Source organism: Eptesicus fuscus, chromosome 3, assembly GCF_027574615.1.
Source record: "Eptesicus fuscus isolate TK198812 chromosome 3, DD_ASM_mEF_20220401, whole genome shotgun sequence".
Classification (NCBI taxonomy): domain Eukaryota; kingdom Metazoa; phylum Chordata; class Mammalia; order Chiroptera; family Vespertilionidae; genus Eptesicus; species Eptesicus fuscus.
The window spans coordinates 21527628-21548043 of NC_072475.1; the positions used below are offsets into that span (position 1 = coordinate 21527628).

General features: G+C 38.0%; 1 protein-coding gene across 1 annotated transcript in view; it reads left to right on the forward strand.

The window, feature by feature from the left end:
* Positions 1–20416, forward strand: part of LEKR1 (leucine, glutamate and lysine rich 1) — a 120678-nt gene that overhangs the window by 56663 nt on the left and 43599 nt on the right. The window contains exon 6 of the mRNA XM_008142226.3: positions 7662–7847. Coding sequence (XP_008140448.2) covers positions 7662–7847 — 186 coding nt within the window. The remainder of the gene's footprint in view (positions 1–7661; positions 7848–20416) is intronic.

Consider the following 20416-nt stretch of genomic DNA (forward strand, 5'->3'; position numbering starts at 1 on the left):
TGGCCACATGGGGGCAGCCATCTTGTGTGTTGGAGCGACAGTCAATTTGCATATTACTCTTTTATTAGATAGGCTAGAGGCCTGGTGTACTGGTGGAGGCCGGCTGGTTTGCCCTGAAGGGTGTCCCAGATCAGAGTGGGGGTTCCCTTGAGGTGTGGGGCAGTCTGGGTGAGGGGCTTGTGGTGGTTAGCAGGCCAGCCACGCCCCCCAGTGTCCCAAGTGGAGGCCCTGGTATCTGGGATTTATTTATCTTCTATAATTAAAACTTTGAGCGGAGGCCTGGGCCGTCCATCACTGGGGAAACCCAAGCCTCCTGCTCGCTCTGTGGCCACAGCCATCTTGGTTGGGTTAATTTGCATACTCGTTCCTGATTGGCTTGTGGGCGTGGCTTGTGGGCATAGCGGAGGTACGGTCAATTTGCATGTATCTCTTTCATTAGTGTAGATAGCCTTAAACTGGATAAACCCAGAAGTAAATCAGCAGAATAGATTATCAAAAAACAAAACAAAACAAAAAAATACCTGAATAAAAAATGAACTATAGATGGTACCTCATTGTCGTTTCGATTTGCATCTCTCGGATGATTAGTGACTTTGAGCATGTTTTCATATGCCTCTTGGCCTTCCTTATGTCTTCTTTCCAAAAGTATCTATTTAGGTCTGTTGCCCATTTTTTGATTGGGTTGTTTATCTTCCTTTTGTTAAGTTGTATGAGTTCCCTGTAAATGTTGGAGATTAAACCCTTATCGGAGATCACATTGGTAAATATGTTCTCCCATGCAGTGGGCTTTCTTGTTTTGTTGATGGTTTCTTTTGCTGTGCCAAAGCCTTTTATTTTGATGTAGTCCCATTTGTTCATTTTCTCTTTAGTTTCCATTGCCCTAGGAGCTGTATCAGTGAAGATGTTGCTTCGGCATATGTCTGAGTTTTTGCTGCCTGCGGATTCATCTAAGATTTTTATCGTTTCCCATCTTACGTTTAAGTCCTTTATCCATTTTGAGTTTATTTTTGTGTATGGTGTAAGTTGGTGGTCTAGTTTCATTTTTTTGCATGTATCTGTCCAATTTTCCCAACACCATTTATTGAAGAGTCTGTCTTGACTCCATTGTATGCTCTTGCCTCCTTTGTCAAATATTAATTGTGCATTGTGGTTTGGGTTGATTTCTGGGTTCTCTATTCTATTCCATTGGTCTATATGTCTGTTCTTATGCCAGTACCAGGCAGTTTTGAGAACAGTGGCTTTGTAATACAGCTTTATATCTTGTATTGAGATCCCACCTACTTTGTTCTTCTTTCTTAGGATTGTTGCAGCTCTTCGGGGTCTTTTTTATTCCAGATGAATTTTTGGAGAGTTTGTTCTAGGTCTGTGAAATATGCCGTTGGTATTTTAATGGGGAGTGCATTGAATCTATAGATTGTTTTGGGTAGAATGGACATTTTAATGATGTTGATTCTACCAATCCATGAACATCGTATGTTCTTCCCTCTATTTATGTCTTTCTCTATCTCTTTTTTCAGTGTCCTGTAGTTTTCTGAGTACAGATCTTTTACCCTCTTAGTTAAGTTTATTCCTAGGTATCTTAATTTTTTTGGTTCAATGGTAAATGGGATTGTTTTTTTAGTTTTTCTTTCTGTAAGTTCACTATTGGTGTATAAAAATGCCATAGATTTCTTGGCATTAATTTTGTATCCTGCTACATTGCTGAATTCATTTATTAGGTCTAGTAGTTTTTTGATGGAGTCTTTCGGGGGTTTTTATGTTCAGTATCATGTCATCTGTGAATAATGACAGTTTTACATCTTCTTTTCCAATTTGGATACCTTTTATTTCTTCTTCTTGTATAATTATTATGGCTAGCACTTCTAGTACTATGATGAACAGGAGTGGTGAAAGTGGACGTCCCTGTCTTGTTCCTGTTCTTAGGTGAAATGGTTTTAGTTTTTTTCCATTGAGTATGATGTTGGCTGTATGTTTGTTGTATAAGGCTTTTATTATGTTGAGGTATGAGCCCTCTATTCCCACTTTGCTTAGGGTTTTTATTAAGAAAAGGTGTTGGATTTTGTCAAATGCTTTTTCTGCTTCAATTGATATGGCTATATGATTTTTATCTCTCAGTTTGCTTATGTGATGTATCAGTTTATTGATTTGTGGGTGTTAAACAAATGACAAGTGCTGGCGAAGATGTGGAGAAAAAGGAACCCTCATGCACTGCTGGTAGGAATACAGACTGGTGCAACCACTGTGGAGAACAGTATGGAGTTTCCTCAAAAAGCTAAAAATGGAACTCCCATTTGACCCAGTGATCCCACTTCTAGGAATATATCCCAAGAAACTAGAAACACCAATCAGAAAGGATATATGCACCCCTATGTTCATAGCAGCACAATTTACAATAGCTAAGATTTGGAAACAGCCTAAGTGCCCATCAGCAGATGAGTGGATTAAAAAACTGTGGTACATCTACATAATGGAATACTACACTGCTGTAAAAAGGAAGGAACTTTTACCATTTGCAACAGCATGGATGGACCTGGAGAGCATTATGCTAAGTGAAATAAGTCAGTCATAGAAAGATAAATATCACATGATCTCACTCATTTGTACAATATAATGAACAACATAAACTGATGAACAGAAACAGATCCAGAGACAGAGAAGCATCGATCAGAGCCTCAAACCTCAGAGGGAAGGTAGGGAAAGGTGGGGGTAAAGGGGAGAGATCAACCAAAGGACTTGTATACATGCATATAAGCCTAACCAATGGACACAGACACCAGAGGGGTGAGGGCATGAACTGGGGGTGGGGGTAGGGGTAAGGGGGAGATAAGGACACATATGTAATACCTTAATCAATAAAGAAAATTTAAAAATGAACTATAGAATGAATTGCTGATAATACAGTTAACTTTGATAAATCTAAAAAATATTGTACTTCCTGAAAATTAACCATACACAAATAACACATATTGTATGATTCCATTTATAGGCTGTTCTAGAATAGGCAAAACTATTCTACAGAGGAAGATAAATCAGAACATTAATTATCTTAAAGTGGAGGGTTGACTGGAAAAGGGGCACCGGGGCACTTACTGCGATGATGGGATTGCTCTCTATTTGGTAGGGGTTTGGGTTACCGTGGGTGCATTTGTTCAGAACTTTACATTTGAGATTTGTGTATTTCTTTTTGTAGGTAAATTATACTAAAAAATAAGGAATTTATATATTGAGTGATAATTATTGATATGCATGTTGAATGAAGTATACTGATGTCTCAATTTATATTGAAATACATAAAATATGATAGACGGATAGATGGGTAGCTATGTGAGAAAGCAAATATAGTAAAACTAGAGGCTTGATGCACGAAGCTTCATGCAAGAATGAGCCTTCCTGCCCCTGGGTCCGGGTGAAGCTGGATCCCGGGTCCGGGTGAGGCCGTGCGCCCCTGGATCCGGGTGAGGCTGGGTCCCGGGTCTGGGTGAGGCCGCGCCCCTGGGTCCAGGAGAGGCCACGCGCCCCTGGGTCTAGGTGAGGCCACGCGCCCCTGGGTCCGGGTGAAGCTGGTTCCCGGGTCCAGGTGAGGCCGTGCGCCCCTGGATCCAGGTGAGGCTGGGTCCTGGGTCCGGGTGAGGCCGCGCGCCCCCGGGTCCGGGTGAGGCCGCGCACCCCTGGGTCCGGGTGAATCTGGATCCCGGGTCTGGGTGAGGCCGTGCGCCCCTGCATCCGGGTGAGGCTGGGTCCCAGGTCCGGGTGAAGCTGGATCCTGGGTCTGGGTGAGGCCGCGCCCCTGGGTCCGGGAGAGGCCATGCGCCCCTGGGTCCGGGTGAGACCACCCGCCCCTGGGTCCAGGTGAGGCTGGATCCCGGGACCGGGTGAGGCCACACACACCTGGGTCCGGGTGAGGCCACGCGCCCCGGGGCCTGGGTGATGCTGGGTCTCAGATCCAGGTGAGGACGGGCGCCCCTGAGTCTGGGTGAAGCCGCGCCCCTGGGTCCAGGCGAGACCAAACCGGAGGGAGTCGGACCTGCATTACCACCATTTGTCCACCATCCAGAGGTGAAAAGTCAGTGCCAACATGTACACATAAGGAACTGGTGGACATTGAAATTGGGTCTCAAAAGAACTGTTGGTCCAGAAAGAAACTCACTACAGACTGATTCATTTGCCTGTCAGCATAACTATTATTGCTCGTCTCACATTTGGTTCTTATATTTCTAGTAACACATGATCTCACTCATCTAGGGGAAATTATGAACAACATAGACTGATGAACAAGAACAGACCCAGAAACAAGGAGGCATCGATCGGACTGTCGGGCCTTGGAGGGAGGGTAGGAGAGGGTGGGGGTAGAGGGGAGAGATCAACCAAAGGACTTGTGTGCATGCATACGAGCCTAACCAATGGTTAAGGACAACAGGGGGTGGGGGCATCTGTGGGGAGGGGTGGGGGCATCTGTGGGGAGGGGTGGGGGATGGGAATGGGGGGATGAGGACAAATATGTGACACCTTAATCAATAAAGAAATTTAAATAAATAAATAAATAAATAAATAAATAAATAAATAAAAAGAATGAGCCTTCCTTCCCTGGCTGCTGGCACCGCCTTCGCTCCAGCCAGAGCTGCCTTTTTGCTCCGGCCCGGAGCCATCTTTCCACCTTCCCATGCTGCTCAGAGGCCTGGAGCAGCTGGGGCAGTGCGGAACACCTGCGTCATTGCCATGGCGATGACACAAGCGTCCCGCCCCGCCCCCGGCCGCTTAGCACCTGCATATGCAAATTAACCCGCCATCTTTGTTGGGTTAATTTGCATACTCACTCCTGATTGGCTGGTGGGTGTCACGAAGGTACAGTCAGTTTGCATCTTACTCTTCTATTAGTGTAGATGCTAATTGAAGAGTCTACATGGTATGTATATTTGTGTTCACGTATAATTCTTCCCACTTTTCTGTATGTTTTAAAATTTTTATATAGTTTGTTAGAAAAAAGAAATTTTAACCATACAACTTCAGTTTCCTAATTTTGTTATATGATATATGCCTTCCAGAAATGAGTTTGTATATGACCAATATCTTTTTAAATTTTAAAATTAATTTTAATAATTAAATTCAGACAAATACAGAGGGTGGTCTTGAAACCGGGAAAGCACAAGGTGGGAACAATGACCGGAATAGGTTGGTCTGGTGGAGATCATAATTTCTGAACCCCAAATTGGGACACATGACTGACAAGCATGAAATTGTTTTAATGATGAAGGTAGGATTGAATATTTGACACCAGATTGCCACAGGGATATGTGGTTTGTGGGGGGTGAGTTAATTCACCTCCCTTGAGTTTACTCTCTTAATTCCATGGTAGGAACATTGAAGCTCTTGTTAGTTTTGAAATCTTGCTGTACTTTTCCATGTGTTGGAATATATTTGACAAATGAATCTGCATTGCGGATTCTTATTCTTTTAATGTCAGACAGAAAGTCATGTTGACACGAGTAGTTACTTTAGAGACAGACGGTCGTGCCCACTAACAGTCAGCCTGCTAGCCTAAGCAGCATCATTCTGGCAGCGTGTGCCCCTCTGCAGTGTCATGCTGACTCAAGCATAGATGGTTAGAGTACAGTACATACAAGTTAGTCACAAGACACCACCTTTATGGCTATAAGAATACGCAGGAAGACTTTTCAGCTCTGAAGAAAAATTACAACATTCTTTCTAAAGCTCTATGTACTAGTGTGCTAGTTTTTCTCACACAAATGTGTGTGCATCTGTAAGTTTTTAGAAGCATATTACTTTTCTTAAGAAAAACAGTTTTTATGTAATTACTGGAATATGGTAGACCCCAATGGCTCCTGCCAATTTATTTCCCCAGTTTTCCATTATGAGCAAGAATTAAAAGTACAGAAGGTGCCGGACGCTTTGTGGTCATGACCTAGGTCTGTCTTACATGCCGCTTTGTCTTCCGGACAAACGTTTTCCGCAGAAAGACATTTTGCTTCTCTCTCCTTGGACCATGTTCCTGACTGTACTCCTCCCCCTCCCTTAAGATGTGCCCTGTTCCAGCACACTGCTTTACTTCTCCTGTAAGCATTTCCTGGCCATATTAGCTGCTGCAGGGTCTGTACCATTGATCTCTACTTCTGGTCCTCACTGGCCCATGGGGCTGCTATTTTTGCTGTATTGGCTCCACAACCAATAAACTAAGCCAACCTCCTTTGACATCTAATCACATGTTACAACCCATCATGTGGCCCAGAATGACCTAAGCAAGGAAAGGAATGCCAAATGAACTCTCTGGCAAAGCAGACTGTCCAGATTTTCACGTATTCATCATTTCAATTAATTGTGGTTGTACAAATTTTGTAGTATTTTATCATTATTGTGTGTGTTTGTATATCTTAATAGTGTGATTTAAGGCAGCATTGCTAAAAAGGCTGATGAAAGGATAGCTTGATAATAAATTATCACTCTGAAGGATAACATGCTCCATGCATTTCTCATGAAATTATATAAAACTAGAGGCCCGGTGCATGAAAATTCGTGCAAGAGTAGGCCTTCCTTTCCCCGGCTGCCAGCACCGACTTCCCTCTGGCACCCGGGACCCAGGCTGCTTCTCTCCGCTGCCAGCAGCAGGCACCTGGGTCCCAGCCTTTGCTCCAGCCCTGCCTTCATCCAGATGGACGTCTGGAATGACATCTGGAAGGACATTCGGTCTACTTAGCATATTATCCTTTTATTACTATAGATTAGTACATTTAAATCTACATAATGCTGTGAAGGCCTATTTTTATTGATCTAAGTAGATAGGAGAATGACAAATGATTGCTATGATGAAATTCTGGTCTCATTTTGAGGGGATAGAGTATTGTTAAAATCTTTATAATATATTAACTAATACTTTATGTCCATAAATTCATTAGTTTTGGACATTGCCTCTTTTTATTCCTTTCTACCCTTACTACCTTTTTCCAAAATTTGCTTTTTTAAAAAAAAGAAATTCTTTATTGTTGAAAGTATTACATATGTCTCCTTCTCCCCCACCCTATTAATCCCCTCCAGCCCGCCCCCACCCCTCACCCCAGACTTTCACCACCTAATTGTCTGTGTCCATGAGTTATGAATATATACATACAAGGTCTTTGGTTGATTACCTCCCAACCCAGCCACCCTCCCTGACCTTCTCTCTGAGATTCTGCACTCTGTTCCATGCTTCCATGTCTCTGGATCCTCTCTGTTTATCAGTTTACGCAATTTGTATAGATGTATCCTAGTTACGCTTCTAGAAATGCCATCCAGCCAGCTCATGCTAGCACATTTAAATTTACCTTTCTGAATCATGTTGCCAAGAAAACAATTTAATTTCAGTAAAACCCAGAACATTACACAGATATGTTACTCATTTATGTGAGTATTTAAAAAGCAGGCCAAATTGCCATTTAGTACAACTTAAAGACAAAAAAATCCCGAACAACCTAAAAGGTATAATGCATAGTTTAGCAACACAATTCTTTTTCTTTTTCAGAATAACCAAGAAAGCTTTGGGTTTGGTGTCATTATACTCTCAGGAAAGTCATCTTGGCTTTCAAATGTTAATTTTCTAAAAGAAAATAGTCACTTTTTTGAACATTATAATTCAGTGTTGTCTATTTGTAAACTCTGAATTTTCTTTACAGAAATAGAGATACTGAATAAAAGCCTGGCAGTGTCCCACAGAAGTAAGGTATGCCTAGAAGAGGAATTGAAAAGCCTGAAGTTGTTGTCAGATGCAGCCATTCTGAGGTCTCAGCAGATTGAGACGTCTAAACAACAGGAAGTGAACCTGCAAACCAGATGCCATGACTTACAAAAAGATGTTCTAGGTAAAAGGTTTTTTGTGTATGTGGTTGTTAGCAACTGTCCATAATAAATGTCTAAATCTTTATTTCTCTTAAAATCACAATAAAATCATTTTTTATTACCTTGTGTTGCAAATATGCCTAATTATTAGTAACTATGCCAGTGGCTGTCTGTGATCAATGTTCACTGTCATTCCTTCCTAGTCTATTTAGCGTGGCAAGGCAAGTGGAGATATTAAAGATGTTTTAAGACTTCAGGAAAACAAAGTGAATTTACTTTAGTGTGTCATTATCCCAGTGGATTGGTGGCTTAGCGCACTGAAGGAAAATACAACATATGCTGTTTACAAAGTGAATCCAAGTTTTCAGGCACTCCATTTTCCCAAATGAAAAGATTAAAATTGTGTTTTGGGCACCTTGTTTCCCTCTACCTCAGAGGAATGGATGTCTTGGCAATAAGGCTATGGAGTATGCATCTTTTCCTGAAGGCAGTGTGGAATCACTGAGAATTGATAATCATGAGAATGATATAATAAAAGCAGTGTTTTAGCAAAACTAAGCTATTAGCAATGAATGGAGGTGTTCCAAATATCAAGTGATTGGAGCCAGATAATTAGAAAATGTCTTTATTGCTAACCCAGCCCCTAGACTAACCATAAGAACATTTGTAAGGACCTAATGTGTACTAGTCACCATGCTAGCACTGTATATAAGATAATTGTGTCAATTCTCACAGTGACCATGGAAAGCAAGTATAAGTATCATGTCTTACAGAAGAGAGAATCAAGGCCCAGAAAGGTAACATGCCTGTCCATCCCTAGCTGGTAAATGGCAGGGAGTGAAAGCAAACCAACACTTATGCTCATCTCCTTGGCCCTTGTTATGTTGAGGTGCATTCTCTCTACAATAACTTTGATGAGAATTTTTTATCATAAATGGATTTGTATTGTGTCAAGTGCTTTTTTGCATTTATTAAGATGATCATATAATTTTTATTTTCATTTTATTAATGTGGTAGAGCACATTGGTTGATTTAGGGATGTTGAACCATCCTTGCATCCTGGAACAAATCCCTGTTTGCTAGTATTTTATTGAGGATTTTTTTTAACTGAGTTTATCAGTGATACTGGCCCATTCTTTTCTTTTCTTGTAGTGTCCTTATCTGGTTGGTATCAGGGTAATGGTGGCCTAGTAAAATGAGTTTGGAGAAATATAATCTTTATACCCTAAAACTTTAAACTTATGCTGAATACTATATTATCATGTGTTTTCTTACAAATACATTTTTAAAGTTGTTCTAATATTTTATATACTATTTTGTATTTATATTTTATTCCCATACCTGTTACTTTTAGAATTCACTTTTAAAGTAAATATCTTTCTCTATTTTAAGCTATATAAGTATACCTCTTTTATGTCTTCCAGCCTCTGCCCCCAATAATGTGGTACTACTGAGAGCTTTCTAGGCCAAGAATTAGAAGGTGATGACCCTACATACATTAGCCAGATGATTCTGATAGGCCACTCAGCCCTGATGAGTAATGTGTTTACACCTAGGCAACCGATTTGTTGAACTATAATACACTGTATTTATAGTCCTTGGAGACCCCTTTAGGCTTTAATACACTGTAATTCTGATACAATTGGTTCATTTCTGAAGTTAAATAAATGTTATTTTTCTTTTTTAATTTTAAATCAACCTTGAACAATTTCAACTTTGATTCAGGTATATAGTCTTTATGATTATTAATTTTCTACATAAAAAACTTTTAATTTGGTTTTCCCCACACTTTCTCTTTATTTATTCTTTGAAATATAGACACTCAAAATTTTAAATGCAAGTGATAACTCTGGTGCATATGGTTTAATACTAGTTTAGGAGTAAATAATAGACTGTCAGTAGCAGTCAAAATTTAATATTTTTTCATAGGAAAATAAACATGAAATAAAATTTTAAAGACTAAATTTACTTTTAAAGGTTTATTTACATAAGTTTTGTAATTTTATGTTTAGGTCACACTAATATAACCTCCAAAATGCACAATTTATCTCAGTTGACAATATTCCACTCAGAGGTCATTGTGACCCACAAATCAGTCCACTTAAATGGTTTCTTTCCACCTCATAGAATAAAGTGTCCTTTACTTTTGTCAGTAGTCAAAAATATTAGAAGACAGAATTCAGATAAATTACTTCAGCATTAATTTTTGTCCAAAAACTTATTTGACCAACTTTCAAATTTATTCCAAGTGAAAAAAAACTTCAATGTTTTTCCCCCCAGTATGCTCTTTGGTATAATAAGTAATATGCAGATATTTTAGTGACATTATTTTGCCTAAAATATTTTTTCATCCTTATTGAATTTTTAAAAATAGCTTTAATGAGAAATAATTTAAATATCATAAAATTCACCCGTTTTAAGTATATAATTCAATGATTTTAGTATATTTATAGTTATATAACCATCACCACGATGTAATTTTAGAGCATTTCTGTCACCTAAGAACAAAACTCACTGTCATTAATAGTTGCTCTGTTACCTATCTGCCCCCTGCCACCCAATCATTAATCTACTTTCTGTCTCTATAGATTTGCCTATTCTGGACATTTCATATAATAAGAACCATACAATATGTGTTCTTCCATGCCTGGCTTCTTTGACTTAGTATAAAGTTTCTGAGATTCATCCATGTTTTGCATGTATGAGTACTATATTCCTTCGTTAATAGCTTCTTTATTAAAGTGAAAAAAATCAGAATGAGTAATGTTCAGTAGGAAAAAATACTGATCTAGGAGACAAAGACTTCTGCTTTCTGGCCCTGTTTATGCCTTTTACAGCCCCTTTGGACAAGTTATTAATTTCTTTGACTCAGTTACATCATTGGTAAATGGAAATATGATAGCTTTCCCTACCTACCTTAGAGCAATAGGAGAATTAACAAGATAAAATATAGGAACCCCTAAATAAGTATAGAAATATTATACTGCATATTCCTGGTGTAATAGCAAACCAAATTATTATAATTAGGATCAAAGTTTCAGAATTTCCTTAAATGCTCCTGTAATAACAAAGGAAAACCATACGTTTTATTATTTTTTTAATTTTATTGATTTCAGAGAGGAGGAGAGAGAGAGAGAGAGAGAGAGAGAGAGAGAGAGAGAGAGAGAAACATCAATGATGAGAGAGAATCATTGATTGGCTGCCTCCTGCACGCTCCCAACTGGGGATCGAGCCCGCAACCTGGGCATGTGCTCTGACCGAGAATGTAATTGCGACCTTCTGGTTCATAGGTCTACGCTTAACCATGGAGCCATTCCAGCCAGGCAAAAACCATACAATTTAATTCCTGTTTACCCAAAGGTTCAATTGTTTCCACTAATGTATTTTTCAGTCAGCCTTGGTTAGCTGCAGTCAGTAGTCTGTCTGCTCTTAGAACAGGTTGTTGAAAAGGAGTGGCTATGATTAATTGGCGTCATCTGTGGAATGGTGGATAAAGGCATCTATGAACAGAATTTCACTGTGACCTTTCCTGGCAGGTATGAAGTTTCAGAGGGAGCTCACTGTGGTGAATTGACCAGTTTTTATGATTCCTATCAACCCTTGGGCTCCAGTAGGGATAATGTAACTTGGGCTTCCAATAAAAAGGGAGAAGTGCTGATTTTACAAACAGAAAACCAAGGCAGTTTGTACTGATCCTTAGTCACACGAAATCAGCAGCCCTTGAAAGAGACCAGCTTGATATTGGGACACTGTGGGCTGCTGCTTCTGTACCCAAAAGCAAGGGAACACAAAAAACTGCACAGTTCTCCTAAGATTAGTAGACAAGTTGCAAGACAGATAGTCCTGACTGGAACCCAGAGAGTTCACTTATAGGACCAGGCAGCCATTGGAATATGGGATCTAATGAAGGGCTCTCCTGTAGGAAGCCGCTTGGTCTTTGGTTAGTGGAATCCTATAAGATTATCTTCTTTTCCTTTTTTATTTGCTCCCAACTTTAAGTTTTCATGTAAAGTTACTTCTATTTTCGTATTATCTTCATTTTACAAATGTTTGAATCTTAGAGGAATTTTCTACAGTGATCTTGAGCGCGTACAACTTGGGATGGACGTCTCACCTGTGAGCCTCCTCTCCCTCCTTTGGGACGGCTGTAATTCGGGTGTATTCTCCACTCATTTCTCACCCATGCCGTTGCCACCGCTCCTCCCCTTGTTTTTCCCCTCCAGCCTGGTTTTCCTCTTTCAAGGCTAGATCGAAGCCTTGCCGCTCTCTCTGCCGTTTCTTTGACTGCACCATCCCCTTCAAGATCTTGGGGTAAGTGTTAGACTTCACCTTTTCTTTTCTTTTTCTTGAAAAACCCTATGGATTTATTTGCCCTTTCATTCTTGCTCCCATTCTGTACATGTGGCATAATATAACCTCACTCCCCTTCCCCACCCCCTTAACATAAGTTTTCTTCTGCCCATTTAATCACCTATCATCAATTTTGTTCATTCAGCAATATTAATTAGGCACCTATCACATGATGAAGTATAAGCTTGAGCAGGAACAAGCCATCAATAAGTTATGAAGTGGGCTATAAGATGGGTATAGGTATGTTAACATGGTTCAGTGTTAAGCTACTTTATATGATTCTTTTGTTTTCTATTACCAAAAAAAACCCACACAAAACAAACAGCCATGCTTACTATTGGTTAGGAAATTCCAACATTCACATAGTTACAGACATTTGATGTGTATCCTCCAAGACTTTCAGTTTTGAATATATATATATATATATATGTTTAAATCCTCATTCAAGGATATGTTTTCCATTGATTTTAGAAAGAGGAAGGGAGGAAGAGGAGGAGGGAGGAGGGAGAGGGGAGGGGGGAGGGAGAAGGAGAAAGAGAAAGAAATATGGATCCATTGCCTCTCTTACACCTCCAACTGGTGCTCAAACCTGCAGCCTAGGTATGTGCCCTGACTGGGAATGGAAACTGCAACCTTTCAGGCTATGGGACGACACTCTAACCAGCTGAGCCACACCAGGTTCAGGGCTTGAATATATATTTTTATAAAAATGGAATAATAGAGTTTTAGAATCTCTACCCCCCCCCCTCATTTTCTCTATTATGAAACCTTTCTATGTTAAAAACATTCCTAGTGTTCTGATTTTGGATTAATCATAATTTATTTAATTGTACCCAATTTTTGGACAGTTGTTTTCACTTTTCTGTTAAAATTATGTTGTAATAAACATCATCACAGCTAAATCTTTTCCCATTTCCATGTTGCTTTCAGAGCTCTTTAGTCTTAAAATTATAAAATGTTTTTGTTTTTTTACTCAACACTTTTAAACTATGGAGTTGTATGGTAGAGTTTTTTTTTTTTTTAATGCAATTAGCACAAATGAGTTTTGTAGCATGAAAGTACTCTTTTGAAGAAATTCTTGCCCTTTACTTATTTTACTGCCACCCAGCACAAGGAGAAAGGTATAGAGAGAAGAATAGTACTCTGTGTGGCTGAAGGTGCACTCCATCCCCTTCGCAGTTTTGCATAAAATTAGTCCACAGACAGGGATCTCTGTAAGCATTCTGATGGTAAAACACACCAATTCATTAAAGACCATTGATATTTATATGGCTACTTGAGGCCCGGTGCACGGCATTCTGCACTCGGGGGGAGAAGAGGGTCCCTCAACCAGGCCTGCGCCCTCTCACAGTCCAGGAGCCCTCGGGGGATGTCTGACTGATGGCTTAGGCCCAGGCCTAAGCCATCAGTCAGACATCCTTAGCACTGATGTGGAGGCGGGAGAGGCTCCCGGCATCGCAGCTGCACTCACCAGCTGTGAGCCTGGCTTCTGGCTGAGCTGCGCTCCCCCTGTGGGAGCACACTGGCCATCAGGGGGCAGCTCCTGCATTGAGTGTCTGCACTCTGGTGGTCAGTGCATGTCATAGCAACCGGTCATTCTGCCATTTGGTTGATTTGTATGTTACCCTTTTATTATATAGGATGTGACTATATGAAAATGTAAATACTTTTAGATCTAAACTTCTCTACTATTTATTTATTTACTTTATTAATAACCCTGTCTTTTTCTTTTTTATCATGTAAATATTTTCAGCTAATATTCAGTTCATTATAAATCACTGTCTCTTCCTACTTAATTAACTCTAGGTTCTCCATATCCATTTCTAGTATTTTTTAGTCTTGAATAATAGAGTTTTATAATCTCTACCCCCATTTTCTCTATCATGAAATCTATTATGAAATATATATAGGTGAATTTATTTGTACAAATTTGTCAGAAAACAAAGTACAATTCTAAAGTATTCAGAAATTTCTAAATCCACGAGGATTGCTTCTATGAGATAGAAAAAGTATTATCTTAATTTTGTCACTTGAAAAGAGTGGTTAAATAATGTAACGAAGGTAAAAAATGATTAAGATTCCTATCTTATTCATAATTTGCAATATTTTATAAGCCCCTATAAATTAACAGTTATCTTCATGTTATAGTGGGTTGGTTTAATGTTCAGAATAAAAAAACACAGTGGAGGTTTAGAAGCCTTGTTTTTTGCATGTGAAGTAAATTCTTGAACCTTAATATTAGAGTATAATTTATTTCCAAATTTTAAGAACCTGATTATCTCCTTAGCTTGATTTAATTCACTTCCCCACTTTCTTCTTTTCACACAAACCAAGCTAATAATTTTCTGGTTTTCATATAACTACATCTGTACTGAATTGCAACTTTGTAGCTGCACATATATTCACACCTGTTCTAGCATCTGATTTATAAAAATCACCAAATGATATTTCAGTCTTTTCTGGCGTTATGCAGAAAAAGTTAATGTATTTCAAGTACACTTGTTTCAAAATAGATGTGAATTAAACCTCTGAAATATAAACTCTAAAATGAAATGAATTTTCCAAATGGCTATATCACCATCTGAGCTTTGTAAAATGTTGGCTGAAGTTGCAATGTGTTAATTTGCAATTGATATAGTTGAATACTCATTAAAGAACTTTCTTGTATTATTGGCATATATTCTTACATCTGCAAAGTTTTCCTCTGCTCATTTAAAAATATAACTTTTGTAAAGGGCTAACCTCATCAATTTGTGGTACAATAATATATATATATATAAATGTATAAATGTAATCTAAATGCAGCATATTATGTTCATTCACATCAATTATATCTAATCAGAAATTTCAGCCACATAATTAACTATTTCAGCCACATAATTAACTAACTAACCAACTGACTAAATAAAATCATTTAAAATAATGGAAAATAAAACAGGTTTAAGTTTAAAATAGGTATTGGTTTGTTATCTAACACATAATTTATCATTGATGAAGGCAAAATGAGGTATTTGATTATAATTTCCCTAAGGACAAAGGAATCTATCTTATTGATATTTATACACTGAATCTAATTAGCATGGACCCTACCTATAACAGAATGGGTAGGTACTCCATAAGTGTCTTACTGGAATAAAATAACATATTTATAATATAGTTGAAGTATAATGCCAAAATACATCATATTAGTATTATCAATGAAAACTGCACAACTCTTTATGTTCCATGCAATTTAATCCTAGGTTAAATGTTTAGTTTAACCACAATTTTAAACATTTATTTGCTGGGATTTTTCACTTAATATCTACAAAATTGCATTCATTCTTTCACAGTTATTTTTTTAGCACCTTCCATGTCTCAAACACTATGAATATAATAGACAAAGTTCCTGCTTTAATAGAATTTACATTCTAGTTAGTTTACACTGTGAAAAATAAATGAGTATAATGCACTTAGAATATAGTATCTAGCACATAGTAAGTACCCAACACTTATTAGCTATGATGATGATGATGGGAGACACCTGTATATAAATGCTATTCAAAGCTATGAGACTAGATGATATCAGATAAGGAGAAAATGCAAGTAGGAAAGGTGCTTAGGGCTGAACTGTTGATGCTTCCCAACATTTAGAATGAGAATCATCCATTTCGACTGAGAAGCAATAGCCAAGGAGGGAACAAGAGTGTGTAGTGTAATGTATCAAAGAGGAAGTATACTGTGTGCCAAATTAAATGTTGGAATTGCCAATAGAGAAGGAAGCTCATTCGTAACCTTAAGAAGACTGATTTCTGTGGAGGAGTGAAGAAGAAAGCTCCATTGGAGTGGATAGAAAAGAGACTGTGGAAAAGGCAAATATAAAAAGGGGAAACATGAATTACTAAGAAATACAAAATGAGATGATCAGCTTCAACAGTAAGCAGAAAAAATGCAATTAAGACAACAATGAGACACTACTTTGTACCCTATGGGTTGGTAAAAGAAAAAAATTTAAATAGCTCTTTCTAGTAAGTGTTAGGGAAGCAGGAACCTCCACCCATTGAGGTGGGGGGATAAGGGTTTCTCCGTCCTGGAATCATTTAGTGTTACTTAATTATGTGTATGCCTGTGACCTCAGGAGTTCGCTCTGAGGTCATACTGCAGAAAAACTCTTCTCTAATTACACAGAAGATGAGTAAAAGGCTTTATAGCAGGATCATTTGTGGTGACACAGAGTTGCAAGCAACCTAGGTTCGTGACTGGCGGTGTAGATCAGTAAAATGTGGTATATGCACATAATTAAATGTATATGCGCACGATTAAATGTCAGAAAGGAATGAATCATATCTAATGTATAGCTATATGGATGAGTCTCAAAAAACATAACGCGTAGTGAAAAAAATGAGAATTAAAGTGAGATTTATTTGTGCAGTTTTTTTTAACACCTGTAAAAAGTACTATTTATTCACACATAAGAAGCATCTTAGAAGGCATACTTTAAATCCATAAAGGTGGGTGCCCTCTAGAATGGATTATTCCCAAATGCAAATGAACGTGTCCCAGTATTTTAAAACAAAAACAAAACCCTCTTTTTGCCATATCCCTCTCTAGCTACAATTGATTCTCTCTGCACCCTATTCACAGAATCAAATGGGCTGCCTTTCATTAGTTTCAAGCTCACTCCTCACCCCGCACCCAAGTTCTGCCCCTTGATTTCTTTTGTATCTTGGACACACACAACTCAGTTTATTAGACTCAGTGCAGAACATGCTGTCATCCTTGACCAGCGCAAGCAAGACCCCACTCTCAATAATTTATCTGTAAAATATGTCAACCACAGAAAAATACAGAGAATATGATAAATGTGTGTGATATCATCTATATTTAACTAGTTTTAATGTTTTGCCATAACTGCTCTGTAGATTGTTAAAGAGAAATGCACGGTTAAAACCTTCATTTTTCCTCTTTCCCATACAAAGATGACCATTGGTGACACTGGCCCCAACAAGTTCCTCAAGGTGACAAGTGATGAAATTCAGAGAAGTCAGGGGTAGGTGGTTACTGCCACCACCAGTTATAAGAGCTCGCAGTGACTAGTTCTCATTATGTACCTGCTACTCCTCTCCTCTTTACATATATTAGGTCACTCAATTCTCAGAACAATCCTTTGCTATAATAACAGTTGTATAGGCAGGAAACTCAAGTGCCTAAATTCACATTGCCAGTAGGAAGCAGAGCCAGAATTTGAAATAAGGCATTGTGGCTTTAAGATTTATGCACAACAGCTTGATGTTATCTGGTCATAGGAGTGTATTGAAAGAAGAGTGCGCTTTTGTTTTTCCTTTTCTTCAGTTATTCCCACCATTTAATATTTATATTATTATGGCGCCTTCAACTACTCATTGAAAAAAATTCCCCTGGATCTCTGGGTACCAGTCCTCTGCCTGCTTGCTCTTCCATTCTGCTACTTGAACCTGAAATCCATTTCCTCCATAGCACTTTGAATCAGGCTTTAAATTCTTAATATCCAGAAAGTTTTAAGTTCGAAATATGTTCCCAGTGTAAAGATTTTCTTTATTGGTTTTTTTAAAAACATTACACTAACTTAATATACCCTCCAAATGACTGTAAAGTTTTATATTCTTCTGTAAAAGAACTAAGAATACCTTTTGTATTTTTGTAGGTTCTAGAAACCTTTCAGAATAACAGGATTCTCTTAAATAACTAATTACCCCAAATCTGATGCCTGCGTAATGCTATCCAGCAAGCAGCTGGCTTTGTATGAAGAGAGGCTAAGAGCTCTTTTTGTCTTGTTCATTGAAAATCATTTGCTTTTTATTTAATATCTGCAAAGAGCGCCGTCCCATCTTAGTAGAGTTTGATGTTGTGAATTTTGGATTGTTTCCATGGGTTCCGCCTTACATCTGCATGGTGGTTAAAGCCAGTGCTTCTTTTCTTCTTGTAGGCATTCAGGGCCTTTTGCCTCATAATCCAATGTCATGGTGAATGACAGAAAATTGAAGTTGAATTTATTTAACTACAGAGGAGGACTGCACAGAACAATACACTTATTTAAGAACTCCTTGCCTCGGGAACTGAAGGAGCTGTCTAGTGCAGGTGGCTTAATCTCTCTGCTGCTTATCCTAACTGTGTTCCTTTATTTATTAAGGACAGGAACTGGGCACTCGGCTTCCAAAAACAAAAGGACCCTACTAGTCTACCAGAACCAATTATAAACCAATAGGATGCTTACTGCCTCTTTCAGAACAGTAAACATATGGCCTATGTATTTTTAATACAATTCTTAGCCCTCCTTTACTGGAAAAAATGTAACCAAAAGTAAAAGAAAGAAAGAAAGAAAGAAAGAAAGAAAGAAAGAAAGAAAGAAAGAAAGAAAGAAAGAAAGAAAGAAAGAAAGAAAGAAAGAAGGAAGAAAGGAAGGAAGAAAGAAAGAAAGAAAGAAAGAAGAAAGAAAGAAAGAAAGAAAGAAAGAAGAAAGAAAGAGCTATGAAAATATATTCATCCACATAATGAATAATTTTTTCAATTATCTGTGATATCTTCTCTACTTATATGGTTTATTTGATGACATTACTTATATTTCCTGTTTCTATTTACTTCACATGGCAGTCTCTTCAGAGGTTTCTGTGTTTTGAAGTAAAATGTTTATTTGCTTTCCTTATTTTTACTCAGAGATGCTATAAAAACATAGTGAATAAACTGCAGGAAGCGGCTTCTCCAATCATTGGGTATTGTGAATTAAAGACTAAGTGATCTATGTTTATCTTGAAGTAGGGAGAAAGGGAAATATAGGTGGGTATATAGAGAGATTAATACTGGAGAGTATAATAGGTTTTTTTTTTTCCCTGGAGTTGGGTATGATTGTGTAGTTTATTTTCCATTAAATCCAGTAAATTCTGGAACTGTGGTGACCAAGTATATTCAAATGTGAGTCTAAGGATACTTCCAATGTTACAGAAATGGTTTTGAATTATCTGCCAATTTTACTGTCTATTCTAATTATCATGTAATTGAGAATTAATTGTGTAAAAGTCACATATCAAGTATCAATTCTTTGGGATTTTTAAGGTAATCAATTCTCCCGCTTAACAATAGCATTTAGAAGTAATAACAAAATTTGTCACATGGCCTCAGACCCATGCTTCATCTAGTTTAAGATTGTATCCTGCCAAAACCACCAAGGGACATTTAACAGGAAGTCATAAATGTTAGTCTCATAAAGTTGGTAATAATGACACCACTTTGTCTTAATATCTTCCTTAATTATATTAATTTTTAAACTTTCAAGAATTAAAATATAAACCACCTGTTGGAGTTAGAAATTTCACTGACTTACTATATATTTTATATAAAATAATACTTTTCATTTGCCTTAAAATGTATCTCTTTAGAGATTCTGGGATATGCTAAGCAAGTCAATACCTACTCTGCCCACACTTTCATGGACAAATATTATATTCCCTTCTAGCTTTTGTATTTTGAGTCAGTGTAAGAGAGTTGGAAAAATAAGGGCTGTGGAATGAGGCCAACCTGAGTCTGAATCACAAGATCACTTCTAACCAGCTGTCTGACCTCTGATAAGCTAGTTAATTACTCTAATCCTCGGAGTATTCACTGGTAAAAATAAAACGTGTAGCTGCCTGTCATGGTAGTTGCGACTGTGAATGAAATGATACAGGAGAAAGCACTCTGCACTGTGCCGGGACATGGAACACCACCAACAGTCACCACCTTCCTCTCTGCGTATTCTTCAGAGGATGGGTCCAAATCTCTTAGCTGTGCCCATGTGACTAGAACCCCTCTGCAAGCACACATGAGCTTAATAATAAGGAAACACATTACACAACATTTATGAGATTGCTATGTTTCCAAATTGGGATTATACTAAAAAGTAAATTCTCCATTTATTTTATCTTTTCTCTCATATAATGTTATCACTTGATAAATTTGTGGGGAAAGTTGTACCCCACAAATACTATCTACCAAGTGAGTCCTGTTGAATCTTATTTCCTCTCAAATTAATGCCTCAGCATAGTTTAAAATCTTTACTGAGTTTCTCTGTAGGCTAATGCAGTTACTCATTGTAAGATACCAGGCAAGAGAATCACAGAGGGTCTCATGTTTTCCTCCTCAGAAAATGGGGCTATTAGCAACTTCAAGGCAGTTTCAGGGATAAAATTAAATACTGTCTGTGAAAGTACTGGGTACACAAAATTTATGCCAATATCTGATAAATTCTAAT